Source organism: Mytilus galloprovincialis, chromosome 3 (genome assembly GCF_965363235.1).
Source record: "Mytilus galloprovincialis chromosome 3, xbMytGall1.hap1.1, whole genome shotgun sequence".
NCBI lineage: Eukaryota > Metazoa > Mollusca > Bivalvia > Mytilida > Mytilidae > Mytilus > Mytilus galloprovincialis.
The window spans coordinates 70,506,351-70,522,041 of record NC_134840.1 but is presented as its reverse complement, the minus strand read 5'-3'; the positions used below and the strand labels follow the sequence as shown (position 1 = coordinate 70,522,041).

Here is a 15,691-nt window from a genome sequence, read left to right as displayed (position 1 = left end):
TCTGATTCTGTATGCAATAGGTCTACTGTATTTGGTGTATAGAAATATTTTATGATCTTTATGTCAGTCGCGTAGGTTTTATTTGACCTTGACCTCATTTTCACAGTTCATTGCTCAGTGTTCATTTTTTGTGTTTTGGTCTGTTTTTCTTAAAACTATAAGCAATAGGTCAACTATACTTGTTGTATGGAAGAATTGTTAGCTAAAATTAGATGCCTACCTGGTATGGTTCATCTGACCTTGACCTCATTTTCATGGTTCAAATGTCAATATTTAGTTTTCTTGGTTTATGTTAAGTATATGTGACAGTTGTAATAAAGCTTTATATTTAGGACTATCAATATCAATAATTAGTAAAAAAGACGAAACTTTTTAGTGTGTGCACTCTTGTGTACTTTAATTCTGTCATCTCATGTCGCTTATTGAACAAATTAATTTTCAATTCACTTCAGTTTCGTATAATTGCCTATTTGGCGTGCTAAGCGTTGAGAGAATCATTAATCATGAAATATCTCATGTAGACTTAACCTTGGTTCTATGTTACCAAATTATTTTAAAGCCTTGGTAAAGTTGATAGTTTTTAATGCACTGTGTACGAAAAAGGTGGCATGTTTTATGGTCTTAGCGTCCGCCCGTCTGTTCGTCCGGTTATCTGTCCCCTCCATATCATGTTAAAGTTCTGGTTAAGAAATATCTTACAATGAAGTCATGGATTTTGGTACCTATCTTAATTGTGATGCATTATGATGTGGTCTTTTATAATTTAATGCAAAAGTACGTCGGATTTGACCACAGCAGAGTCATAGTATATTATATGTCATTTCTGTGTGTGCGAAATTAATCAACTCAATATAAAGTTACACACAAAACAACATAAGCTTTATCACATAATTTAAAAATATTTTCAATCTCAAAATAGATGCATTTAAGTAAAATTCATTTTGTTACATCTCGAATAGATAAAAAAAAATTAGAAATAGCGGATTTACTGCGATATTTTCCGGAAATGCAACGACGTTGTCTCTTTTTGTTTATGATATTACATGATCTTCAGTCCATCCGTTTATTTTTTTGACAATCAAAAAATAAATATAAATGTGATTTTTCCTGTAATGCCATTGAATGTAAACGGAAATGTCTGCCAACTTAGACGACGAAGAAGATGATTATATGTCTGATACCTTCCTAACAAAATGGTTGAGTATTATTTAGAACTATCGAACTAAGTTCGTAAAAGAAAAAGAGGGGGATGGATAAAAGGTTTGGAAAGATCATTAAGCTAATGAAAAAAAGCTCTATTGAGTCAATAGATGTACAAATAAAAAGGCTTTGATCATTGAAAATGTCGGGGCATATTTAATAGAACAAAGAAATTACATATAAAAAGCTCTATTTGTTTTTAATCAATTATTTACTTCATACAGAGACATATAATACAAGAGATTGGCAACTCTAGTAGTAGTCTCGATCATCCAGCCGCTTTATTTTTCAAAGTAGAGCGTCTGGATGACAAGTGATATAAAAATGGTAATTTATGACATTCGGAATAGTATCGGCTTTTTTAGCTTGTTTTTAAAGATAATGTCCAAGACGAATAACCAAGAAGTTGGTTATTGACTTCGGAAGAAATTATATTACGATAATACTATTGAAAAGCCCGAGTGTACCGATTGTTGTTTAAAGCTATTTATATTTTTTTTGTGACGACATACACGTCGTGGAAAACACCAGACAGCATGGCTTCCATGACCGCGAAGGAAAATAACAGCACATCAAACCTTGGTAAGATGATATAACAACACAAACTGTTACATAAATTTTAATGCAAACTGAAACATCAAGTAGTTATATTCTTTCATGCATGTCCGTGCTACGTAAGCAAGTTAATAATTATACAATAAATGGCATTTTTTCTATTGACTGGGACCACTCGAACAGTCGTGTGTACGCTATAAATACATTTTGGGGTTGTTAACTTTAAAAATACTTGATGGAAAAGTGATTTGACGCCGAAATATGAACTTCATCCAAGATCATAAGTTTGTTGTATTTATATGTAGTGTATAAAGGAGTTTGCATCTTGATATGTGTAAAAAAAAGGGGGGGAGGAGAGATGCGCAATGTTCTTCACATTTGAAGGAGGGAACGCAATTCAAAACCATAAGCAGAAGAAAAACAAACTAAGTATATCTAGAAGATGCCACTGATTTTGTACATACACCAAACGGTCAAAATGATTTATGCTCGATTTTTTTTAAACAAATGCATTTAGCTTATACAAACATATAAGGAGTGGGACACGTTGTTATGAAAAGTAATTTAAATAAACTGTTAGTAAACCAAGTCTGGACTGGTCAACTTAAAAAAGAAAAATACTTTTTTGCACTTTTAAGAGACATTTTTTTCACACTAAAAAAAGTCCATAAAAGAATACAAATGTTATCAGTGAATATATACCAATTGGCTATCTAAACCTTGAAACAAAACCATGGCATGAGGAATACACTGAAAATTTGTTTTTATGCAAAACAAGACAGTAAAACAATAGATGCAGCATCAATGAAAGGAGGTGTCAATGAGGCAGCAACCTGTGAACCCAATGACATACATTACCAAAAGTAGACATCAACATGATTAACAGGACATCTTGTTGACTGAAACAAAAATTGAGAATAAAAGTACTAAAAGGTCAACATTATACAAGTATAAGAACATGCGGTATGAATACCAATGAGACAACTATCCACCCCAAGTTCAAATGAGGTGGATGAGAGCAAGTATAGGCAACTGTATGGCCTTTAACAATGATAAAAATGCATGCATGATTTTGATAGAGAATACAGACAGGGAATGTGTCAAAGAGACATCAACCCGACAAAAGAGCAGGAAACAACCCAATGCCACCAATGGGTCGTGTCATCACCAAAGCGAGATAATCTCGCATCCCGTAGCGGGATTCAGCTTGCAGCAAGACATTTCTAAATGTGTATTTCTGTATGATGTTTTTTTCCAAACATTTTGTTTTTCATATATGCTATGCTGGTGACCAAAAATTAATATGATTTTATTAACATTTACTTTATTTTGTAGACAAACCAATGATGATTTCGGGACACAGATGTAATGTGTAAAATGTGAAGAATTAAAAAAATCTATATAAATATACGAATTTTCATTGTATCATAAACAGCTTCAATTTTATAAGAAAAAAGATTCAAAGATTTTTTTTTAATTACTGAAGCAGCAATCATTATAAATAAATCACAGTATCAAAAATGTTGGGTTAACATTATTTTGATAGCAACCACAAAGGGAAAAAAGGTACACAGACATATATTAAGTAAATAAAACAAACATCAAGAAACACATTGTTGTCAGATATGTCGGAGAATTAAGATTTGTATTAACAAATTAAAAATCATATAAACAATTTAACAGTTTTGCCGTTTGCGTTGTATCTCATTTACATGTCTGGCCCTTCTCAGTTAACTATATGGTATGGAGTTTTCTTAATATTTGAGGCCGAGCAGTGATTATATTTGCGAATATCCATGTCATTTAAACTCTGCTGGTTTGTTGCCTCATTAGCAATCGTACCAATTTCCTTATTTTATATAAAGGTTCACATGTACAGGAGAATTCGAAGTTGTTGTTTTTGTGAAGCTGCCCTTTTATACAAAAGTCTTGATGGATATTATAATAGTTTGTAGTAGGAGAATACACTTTTCAGTTATTTTTTGTACAAGTTACTATGCAGTATGGGATAAATCCCATTTCATCTTTTCCATGGGATTGATTAAACATGCATTCAAAGAGTATTGGGTTTCATGAATGACTGGTTAACTTCTGAATTTCTTCATAGACACGGAGACTGGCAAAGTGGTATTGTGTGAAGGTTGGTCCCAAAATGTTTTCTTCCCAAAAGGATTAGGCGATATAGATTATTGGTGAAACATTCAGACTATTCTGTCGTTAGCAATTTTAAGAATCAGTTAATTTTGTAAATAAAAATTAAGTTGACTCATTGTGTGATCTCACTGATCTGCAGTGATAAGTTGTTAAGCAGGGTTTTCTACATTGTAATCTTAGTATTTGTATGAGTTGTTTTTCTTTCCATAAACGTAACTTGATGTGTGCTTTTCGAGTAAGGTAAGTGCGTCAGATATCTGAAAGATTATTATAAAAAGGAAAGCATAAATTATAACAAGAATTTACAGAAATAAGAATGAGACAAAACTAAGAAAAATGGATAAAAATTAAAAATAAGGAATACAGACTAACGTGGCTACAATATACCGACTGTTGGTTGCTTAACGTCAAGTGGCAAATATTTCATGAATGTTCAGGACGATGTGATACAATATAAAGAATAGAGAATATATATAGTGGTGTACTATATGAAAATAGAGAAAAATGGTAGTTTATAGTATGCATATTAAACGTGGTGTGATAAAATAGATTGACTTTTCTTTTGGGTTGCTTGGTTATCGTCTTGTGGTAAATAGTGTATGTTCAGGACGAAAAAAAATAACAATAATTATAAAGATGAGGTCCTAAATTATAGCCCGTTGGGGATACATGTTCGAGAAATTATAACTCACCAGAAAATTAAGGTATATTGTATTGCTTTATGTACAACGGTCCACCTACGGATCCCTCTCTTGGCGCGCAGAGAGCGTGGTATCCTCTATAAACGACCAGTGGCGGATCCAGAACTTGTTATAAGGAGGGCACTATACAGTCATGCTACAGTGTTTCCTTATATGATATAATCAACCAAATTTTTTCCACGAAAAAATCATGTCTTTAATTTTCTTATACATGTGTACAAAATTCAGAAAAAAAAGATCGCCGCTAATTACAGTTTTTTTATCGTTCTTTTTTTTTAACATTGCCCATCTGCAAGTTGGGCAACATAGGATCAGCTACAAGAATGTCTGTTTTAATAGTCACATATAAATGTAACGTTACACTGTGTACTGTTGTTATTTTTTGTTTAAATATAATGGGGATAACGGAAGTGCTATTTATAGATATGTTCTATATTTAATTATTTGTTACGCCCCCTATAAATATCTGACCAGTCCGGTTAATCACCCCAGACGCTATATTTAAATATGCGTCTGGGTTATCGAGACTACTCTAGTAGAGTCTATATAACGGCCAATGAAATCACTTGGCCACCGGAAGTGCTTGGGATGATGATGTGACCTGGGACGAAGATGAGCAAATTCCGCCATTGTTGTAAAGCGAGACGATACGCTTAAAGATTTTTTTTATCGTTTATGTCCATTGTTTTCACAGCTAAAGCATGTAAGTATATTCAAAAGATACATTTTACTAATTCTACCAATTTGTTTATACTATAATGTGCTGAAATGATGATAATAATCAAATGCAGACTAATTTAAAGTCGGTCCATTCAGCTCCCCCTCTTTATTGCTGTAGAACCGGTCTGGTCCACCATTTTTTTTTTCGTAAAACGTAGAAATTTAAAAATGTATATACATTTTTGAGGTGATTTTCTTCTCCCGATTGTTATCCCGTTAAAATGAGACTATTTTCGTATAGTTTGGTCAAATAGTGTTTTCATAAAATACCATCAAAGGGGATTTTTTTTCCGCATTGATTCCCAAATCCATCTATGAACTACCATTTTTTTTTCTTCATAAAACTTAGAAATTAACGAATAAATATGCAATTTAATAATCTTATATTACTTCCAAATGTTATCTTGTTAAAATAAGACAAGTTTCGTAAAGATCGATCCTATAGTGGTTTCTAAAAATTTCAGCAAAGGTGACTAATATTTTCATATTGATACCAAAAAACCTAGTCCAAATAAAATTATCAAAAACATATCAAAGATGATCAAATAATTGTTAAAAAACAAAATGTCAAACTGGTTTGGCACTTAAATGGCTTCATGGTGCCAAAAAATCTTTCTTTTGCATGATTAAAATTAAATAAATCTTCATTTTTCAAATATAATGACACATTTCTTAAACTTTAATATGAATATATGTATTAAAAAGTAAATATTTAAAGATATTTCTCTTGTCATATGCTTATATATACAAACAATTGTCAACAGATTATTTGTGACATTTTGTCCTACCAAATTTGTGACTATGTCCTGTGGCTTTCTGTTCGTTTACCTTTTGTAAACACCTTCCCATTGGCGGATCCAGGGAGGGGGGGGTGTTCCAGGGGTTGGAACCCCCTTTTCTTGGACGACCAATGCATTTGAATGGGTACATGTGGTTGGAACCCCCTTTATCTTGAGTGGGGAACCCCCTTTTTAAAATGGGTGGATCCGCCCCTGCTTCCAGACCCTCATTGTAAACCCCTTCAATACCGTCATGAGATCTACAAAATATATAGAAGCAGAGACTAAATAAAGTTTATGTCAACAACTTACATTGTATGTTCACTGTATGACGTTTAACAATTGATAAACATATCAAATATTTGTACCTAATAGCAAGCTTGAAAGGTCTATACATGACAAAAGAAATTTAAAATAGATTTAACATAATAAAAACCTGCAGAATGTTATGTGACATACATGTAGGAAGTAACGTTTAAAAGTAGGACAAATAGATGTTGTATAATAGGCTTCAAATTTCTTTTCAACTCTAAAATATTATTTTTGTTTTTAATTTAGAATGCCAAAGAGGAAAAGATGTAGAAAGTTAACAAAAGGAGTTAAAAAGAAAAGTAATCCTCGGCCATGGACAGCTGTTGGTACCATTATGGAGGAGATATATGTTGCCGTTCAATCCACACTGAAGATGAAAAGGTTCATCATATGTACGCTTGAATTTGATTGTCATGCTGATTGTTTTCTAGCACCAGTGGGAGGCACAGAGCAACTGATTACACAAAAAATTGAGATATTTGCAGTAAATGAGACACACAATGAACATGAAGAACCTTGCCTTTCTCCCTTTCAGACTTTATGCAATTTATTACAAGTTAGCATCACTGATACATATATCCTTAGCTGTACAGATACCGAAATTTGCATAGTTGAACTGTACCATTTCAGTTGCAAGGAAATGAGCATAAAACTCTCAGATATTGTTCACAGTAACATTATAAATGAATGTTTGATAATAAAAATATTATTTATACCTGGAATGATTTTTGTTTTCTTATATCTTGGTTTGATTATTGAAAAAAGATGGAATCATATGTAGTGATAGTCTAGATATATTGTATACATAAATACATGTTCTGATTCTCAGTCTGACTGGTCCTTTTCATTTCAGAATACTGGGATGTATGTCATGTTTTTTTTTTACAGATGTTATTTGGTTGATTGGGAAAAAAACATAACAAAAAAAAAAACAAATAGGAACAAAAAACTGTACGGCTTGTGAAATCTATTATCATGCCTTTATTATGTTTGTGGCTTTCCAAAGTAAAGAGCATCATGCCTTTATTATGTTTTTGCCTTTCCAAAGTAAAGAGCCTGTAAGTCACTTGTGGTTTATTGCTGTATACAATATTTGGATTTTTTTGTTATTATTTTGTACATAAATCGGGCCATTAGTTTTCTTGATTGAATTGTTAAACCTTTTTCATAAATAGACCTTGTATAGTTGACAGTGCAGTATGAATTTTTCTCATTGCTAAGAGCCTTATGGTTACCTAAAGTTGTTAATGTCTGTGTAATTTGGTTTCTTGTGGAGAGTTAAATATTATATTGCATATACTGTACAGAAAAGAAATGTCATACACTCGCACATCAATATGTAAAAAAATGTGAAATATTTGCCACTGGACGTTAGGCAACCACCAATTAAATCAGCCTGATCAACAATAAAGGTAGACACATTTTCGTGCAGTTTGTATATAGTAAAAGAAAAAGGTATTAACTAACAAATCAAGTCAAGTAGTTATTAAACTATTTACACATGTGCATGTCTGTTTCAAAACTAAAAGGAGATTTTAACTAGTCAAAAAGTATATTAAAAAGAAGGGAAACATGTACATTTCAAAACATTTAGATATCAATATGGCATTTAAACTGGTGTATTCTTTGAAGTCAACTTGCCATGTTAACAGAAGTATAGCATAGTAGAATGTTTATTCTTACAAAAATTGTTACATGAAAAGGCAGCAATACCTGCTGCTGTGAGTTTTTATCGTATATTTAGCAGTTCCTTACACTTAAACTATGGTTTAATCTCTTTACATTCGAGGTGAAAAGTGAGACTTATATTGCCATTTTCTATTAAATGATCATTAAATGTAAGTCCTAAATACACAATCCGTGAAAAGGAGAAACCATAAATTAACCGACAATCATAAAAAAAAAAAAAAAAAAACTCAATGCAAGCTCATAATGTAAATTTCGAAAAACACACTTAGAAAACAATTTACCGACAATCCCCAAAAAAAACCAACTCAATACATGCCCAATTAATAATGAACACAAAAAGTAATAATTTTTTAATGATCTATAAAAATTATGAATATAAGACAAAGTTGATCATGATTAACGGTAAATAAACAAACAAATTAAGTTTTTTTTCTACTCATTAATTAATTTTATATTTTGTATTTTTGGAAAGATTGTGGACACCTGTGGTGTAACAACTTCTTGTGTACCAGGTGTCAATTAAAACTCTTTTAAACAGGTTGTGATTTACCCGACCATCGAATAATTCAAGCCTAATATACATGTCACACTGTGAAATTATGTCTCCGACACAGGTGTATATTAAATAGAAACCCATTATGAAACTATCAAATAAAATGAACTCTGATACAATTAATTAAGTGTCAACTATTTAATATCGTTTTTTTTTTTAAATTAATATCAAATTATGTCTCTTTTTCAAAAATACATATAATACAAATCAAAATTAAAATGACATTGAAATAAATATTTATGCATGAACTCAAATTATTTAATTAATTATGTTAAATTTAACACTGAAACAGTTAATTTATGCTTAAACATTCACCCTTACTTCGAGTACTTTTAATACTTTGATAAAGACTCTATTACCCAAAGAGATCTCGCGAGGTTTAAATGTGGCCGTGTGATATTACGGGATTTCGCTGAGTTGCCAATCTCTTGTATTATATGTCTCTGCTTCATAATATAATATTAATTAATAGATCCAATGCATATATATACTAAACCACAACCTGTCCATTAGGGCCGGCTTGTATCATAAAAATTTTGGGCCAAAATATATGTCAGTCGACTGCTGTTCTACAATATGTTTTATGGCACTATAACATAGAACTGTAGAAGATATACCAGTTGACTGGCACTGGCATATAATTACAACCATACAAGCTCATACAGAGCCGCTAAACTGAATCCTCTATATCTAATTAAAATCAATCTTGCATAGCTCAAATATTTTGTCAAAAGGTTACAAAAGTGTAGGTAATAAGTGTAGTATTGATCATATTATATCTGATCATAACATTTCAAATAAAGTTTTCCTTTTTAGTATAAAATAGTAAAACTGTAATGCTGAGCTCTATAAAACAAATTAAGCTTTGCATGCATTTGTTTTATTACATTTCGGAATTTTCCATGTACAGATGTAAATACATGTATCTTTTCTTTATTCTATTCACAGTACAGATACAAGACCAGGTCTTTTATCAGGCAACACTGCAAGGATTCATAAAGTAGAAAAGAAAATTAAAGAATCTAATATTAAAAATATAGTGAAACCAAAGTCTGTAGTTGAGCATGAGAAAAGAGAAGAGGGTTTACAAGCAGCCATTAAAAGTGACAATAAAGGGTTTGCTTTACTAGCAAAGATGGGATATAAACCTGGAATGGGAATTGGTAAACAGGGTAAGCTGAAATGAAGAATTAATTTACAGCTAATTTCCTAATGCATGTATAGCATGTATAGCAAGACTTTGGTTTGCTTCTTGGTTTGTTTATATATTGTAAAATTGTAATTGGGAAAACATCCAATTAAATTTATATATATATATATATATATATATATATATATATATATATATATATATATATATATATATAGGTTTAAATCCGCCTTTTTATGTTGTTTTTCAGATGTCAATCGATATCTTAATAACAATGCTTGAGCAAAAATTGATACAAACAAAGCAAGCAAGTCAACCAAACCTTTATCTTGCTAGCGTTAAAAAAAGAGCTGTAATTTAAGTAAGGAAATTAGATGGTTATAGGTTATTAGAACCAATGCAATTGGTCAGATTTATTATGCATCAATCATGACAATCATCTCAACTTTATAATAATTATCAGCTTGAAATTATAAGGATTTAAAACAAAAAACTTTATTTTATTATTTAAATAATAAAAGATGATGAAATGACAATGTTTGGTCATTTAATGTTCAATAACTCCATGGGAAGTCTAGTTTGAATCATGAAGAAAATTTAAAAGAGAGTGTCAGTCATTAAAAGTATGAGCATTATAGAACCAGAGTTCCCTGATATGTCATGGGGAGAACATTGCTAAATGTCTACTTTGTTATTTTAATTTTAATACATGTAGTGACTGACATTGTTCTATCTAATGATGGTGTACAGCTTAATAGTCTAAAAATATTACTTATTAAAATTTATAGTGTACTTGTTTGGATATCTACAGGTGAAGGAAGAAAAGAACCCGTTGGTATAAACTTTAGAACAGGAAGAGGTGGTTTAGGTGCTGAAGCAGACAGAAAAAGGCGAAAAGAGAATTGGACTGCAATGAGAGCCAGTCGTCAAATCAAAAGACAGAAAATGGAATCCAATTTGAAAAGAGATTTTCAACAGAGAATGAGTAGTAAATTCACAGATGGTAAAGCAGAGAGAGATGTGATAAAAAGTCAGAAAGTTTGTGAACATCTAGATTCAGAAATGGTAAGATGATGATAATTGAAATTGAAAATGGTTTTAAAATCATGTCTGTCTTTTAAATGTGCTTACATAATGTATGCACTTCTTATGATAAGTCTTATCATACATTTGTCCTCATTTAGTAACTTAGAAGAAAGATCTCCAGTGTTTATGCATTGCATAATTTGACTTCACCTCAAACAAACCAAATCATTAAAAGATTCTCTACTGTATGGGCATTTATTTGTCCATCATCGAAAAACCTAGGTGACCTAATTTTATAACTTTTGGGTTGACATATATATTACCAAGGTCTTAAATATTAAATCCAAATATATATTTTTTTCGTATTACATGTTTAACCATAGTAATCTGACCAAAAGGAAAAGTAGATCATTGAGAACTTGTTTATAAAATTTTGATCATTAAAGCACTTAAAACAGGAGATTGTTATTTTCCAAAGAATTGGGAGGGATCTTTGAGTCAAAGAATAATCTTAAGTAAATGATTGAGATGGATAAATCTATGATCACTGGCCATTTGTTTTTAGGGTACTACTATTCCAGATGAATGGTACTTTTGGCCCAAATCAATGTTGCCAAAAAAGAAAAAGAAAAATGAAACAGAAACGGGGACAGAGACAGGGTTATCATTCGAGGTAGTAGAAGAAGAAGAGGATGATGACAATGAAGTGGAAGAAGAAGAAGAGGAAGACTTTTTAACAGTCAGTATATTGTCAATCTTTGACTTGTAGAGTACTTCAACTCATACTAACTGTGCTCTGTATACTGTAAATTCAGAAATTATTGCGTGTATTTATTATTGCGATTTTGTCATTTTAAACTTAAATACGATTTTAATGTTTACGATTTTGAGAAAAGTCCTGATTAATTCAGATAAAATATTACAAAATGTGAGTTTTAATTATTGCGTTTACAACTCTGTCGCATTATTCGCAATAATAAAAATCTCGCAATAATTTCTGAATTTACAGTAGCTTTATGTTGTGTTATCATGACTGATGACTGTCAACACAGTGTTGAAAAAAATACAAGCATGAACTAAATAACAAAGACATTGCCTCCAGGCTCCAGTTTTGTCTGGAACAGAAATACATGAATGTAAACAGAATGCAATACATCAAAGGATTATCTTAAATATCTATAATGTAATAAGAAAATAAAAAATCTTTATATAAATGTAGAGAGAAAAAAATAGTTCACTTTGGCATAGCTATGGGGTAGTGCTCATTTTACACAGATGTCATTTGGATTTTGGATATAATTAACTAGAGGCTCTAAAGAGCCTGTGTCGCTCACCTTGGTCTATGTGAATATTAAAGGAAGCAGATGGATTCATGACAAAATTGTGTTTTGGTGATGGTGATGTGTTTGTACATCTTACTTTACTGAACATTCTTGCTGCTTAAAATTATCTCTATCTATAATGAACTTGGCCCATTAGTTTCAGTGGAAAATGTTAGTAAAAATTTATGAAAATTGTTAAAAATTGACTATAAAGAACAATAACTCCTAAGGGGGTCAATTGACCATTTCGGTCATGTAGACTTATTTGTAAATCTTACTTTGCTGAACATTATTGTTGTTTACAGTTTATCTCTATCAATAATAATGTTCAACATAATGACCAAAAACAGCAAAATTTCCTTAAAACTAACAATTCAGGGTCAGCAACCCAACAACGGGTTGTCCGATTCATCTAAAAATTTCAGAGCAGATAAATGTTGACCTGATAAACAATTTTACCAATGTCAGATTTGCTCTAAATGCTTTGGGTTTTGAGTTATAAGCCAAAAACTGCATTTTACCCCATGTTCTATTTTTAGCCATGGCGGCCATCTTGGTTGGATGGCCAGGTCACCGGACACATTTTTCAAACTACTAACCCAAAAGATGATTGTGGCCAAGTTTGGATTAATTTGGCCAAGTAGTTTCAGAGGAGAAGATATTTGTAAAAGATTACTAAGATTTACGAAAAATGGTTAAAAATTGACTATAAAGGGCAATAACTCCTAAAGGGGTCAACTGACCATTTCAGTCATGTTGACTTATTTGTAAATCTTACTTTGGTGAACATTATTGCTGTTTATAGTTTATCTCTATCTATAATAATATTCAAGATAATAACCAAAAAGAGCAAAATTTCCTTAAAATTACTAATTCAGGGCCAGCAACCCAACAACGGGTTGTCCGATTCATCTAAAAATTTCAGAGCAGATAAATGTTGACCTGATAAACAATTTTACCAATGTCAGATTTGCTCTAAATGCTTTGGGTTTTGAGTTATAAGCCAAAGACTGCATTTTACCCCATGTTCTATTTTTAGCCATGGCGGCCATCTTGGTTGGATGGCCGGGTCACCGGACACATTTTTCAAACTACTAACCCAAAAGATGATTGTGGCCAAGTTTGGATTAATTTGGCCCAGTAGTTTCAGAGGAGAAGATTTTTGTAAAATATTACTAAGATTTATGAAAAATGGTTAAAAATTGACTATAAAGGGCAATAACTCCTAAAGGGGTCAACTGACCATTTCAGTCATGTTGACTTATTTGTAAATCTTACTTTGCTGAACATTATTGCTGTTTACTGTTTATCTCTATCTATAATAATATTCAAGATAATAACCAAAAACAGCAAAATTTCCTTAAAATTGCTAATTCAGGGGCAGCAATCCAACAACGGGTTATCCGATTCATCTGAAAATTTCAGGGCAGATAGATCTTCACCTGTTTAACAATTCTACCCGTGTCAGATTTGCTCTAAATGCTTTGGTTTTTGAGTTATAAGCCAAAAACTGCATTTTACCCCTATGTTCTATTTTTAGCCATGGTGGCCATCTTGGATGGTTGGCCGGGTCACCGGACACATTTTTTAAACTAGATACTCCAATGATGATTGTGGCCAAGTTTGGTTTAATTTGGCCCAGTAGTTTCAGAGGAGAAGATTTTTGTAAAAGTTAACGACGACGACGGACGACGCCGGACGCCAAGTGATGAGAAAAGCTCACTTGGCCTTTTAGGCCAGGTGAGCTAAAAATGAACAATAATTTTTTAAATGTCATTGCTTTATGACTATTACTTTCGGATTCTAATTAACAACAAAAAGTGATTCCTGTGTACTGCTTTTTGACATGCATTTCAGACTAGACAAAAGCTACTGCTAAAGTCAAAGAAACACACAAAAATTCCTTTCATAATAAAAACAAAAAAGTCCAATTTGTTATTTTTGTTATCCTATGTATTATATTGTGACTTGCATTTCAAAGTAGACAAAATCTACTGCTCAAGTCAAAGAAACTCACAAAGTATCTTTTCATGATAAAAACAAAAAAGTCCAATTTGTTATCATGAAATGTAATATTGGAGTTGGTACTTTGAGTCATTGAGTAATAATTTTCATCGTTCAATTTGTATCATGCATTGTCAAAAAACAATATAAAAACTTAATACTAAAATATGTTTGTTTTAGAATCAAGAGAAACTTGAAGCACTCACAGCCTACCTTAGAACAATACATCTCTACTGCATATGGTGTGGCACCAAATTTGAAGGTATTAATTTCTTATATACTTTAATAAGAAAAGAAAAAAATCTTTCTGGTAATGTTTGTTACTATAAAAATAGGTAAAAAGGCATAAAACTTTAAAAAAAAAAATTTATTTTATAATTTTGTCAACCATTGTGAAATGCAAACACTTAAGTACCAAATTATTAGCTCAAGATCTTCATACATGATAAACAAAAGTATGGTGATGTACAAAATTTCATTTGCAGGGATTGTAATTACATGTGCTAAAAGTCAGTCAACTAGAACACAACACAAAAAAAAATCTATATGTCAATATTATACACGTTTATTCAACGGAAACAAACAAAACACTCCAAGCGTTTAAATTAAGTTATTTGCAATCAAGATTTCTTTTATGTTTGTTTTGGACCAAATTTATATGTATTACAGCCATGAATTATTGTTTCAGATGAGGATGATCTTTCAACAAACTGCCCTGGTGACACAGCTGATGCCCATGATGAATAGTAACAGTACATATCAAAGTCTGGGTACTTATCTAAAGGTCTTTGTGTATAAGTTACTACTTGGTTGGAGGCCAGTATGTTGAGGATGCGTCAGATATTATAGACAATGCATTATGAATCAAGTTAATGTGTATTTTAAAAGACAGGACACTTCTGTGATAATGATCTTTTATAAATAAATGCTATTAGAAATAGACAACTTCTGAATCTGTATCAGTACACTTTCAAGGAAGAGTCTTTAAAAGTAGTATTAAAAAGTGACACATTCATGTATAATTATTTGTTGGTAAATTTACTTGTTTGTTAGTCCCCTTATCTTGGTGTTCCATTCTTTCTTCTGTAATTTTTAGTATATAGTCTTTCAAAAGAAGTTGCAGATGAAGTTTATGCATTTTGTTTTCAATTACAGTTAAAAAATAAAGCATGCAAACCTAGAGTTTAAATGCCTTGCTTGCAAACATTTTTGGGTTGTTTGCTCAGGCATTGTAATTAAGATTGGCCACTAAATTCAATGGAGAGGCGGAGTAACAATTTGTTTACTATATATATAAAAAAAAGGGTTGATTGGACATGGATATTATATAGGAAACAATTTTGATATTCATGGAACAATCAAACCTTTGTGTCTTTGTGTATAGTAAACAGACTGTTATACTCCACCTACCCATTGAATTTAGGTGTCAAACTTAATTACAATTTCTGAGCAAACAACCAAACTAAGCTGGCAAGCAAGGCATTTAAACTCTTGGTTTACATGCTTTATTATTTTAAATGTAAGTA

The 15,691-nt window shown here is 31.5% G+C and overlaps 1 protein-coding gene and 1 long non-coding RNA gene across 2 annotated transcripts; both read left to right on the top strand.

Annotated features, from left to right (window-relative positions):
- Nucleotides 1-1,029: 1,029 nt before the first annotated feature.
- On the top strand, nt 1,030-15,110 carry LOC143068801 (G patch domain-containing protein 11-like). The gene is made up of 6 exons (XM_076243104.1): nt 1,030-1,196; nt 9,612-9,835; nt 10,625-10,878; nt 11,405-11,578; nt 14,346-14,427; nt 14,854-15,110. Exons 1-6 carry the CDS (start codon nt 1,135-1,137, stop codon nt 14,910-14,912), a joined length of 855 nt encoding a protein of 284 aa, XP_076099219.1. The 5' UTR covers nt 1,030-1,134; the 3' UTR covers nt 14,913-15,110.
- Nucleotides 5,149-7,143, top strand: LOC143068803 (uncharacterized). Its single transcript, XR_012976252.1, has 2 exons — nt 5,149-5,313; nt 6,668-7,143. It is a non-coding gene; the product is annotated as an uncharacterized LOC143068803 (long non-coding RNA).
- Nucleotides 15,111-15,691: the final 581 nt, after the last annotated feature.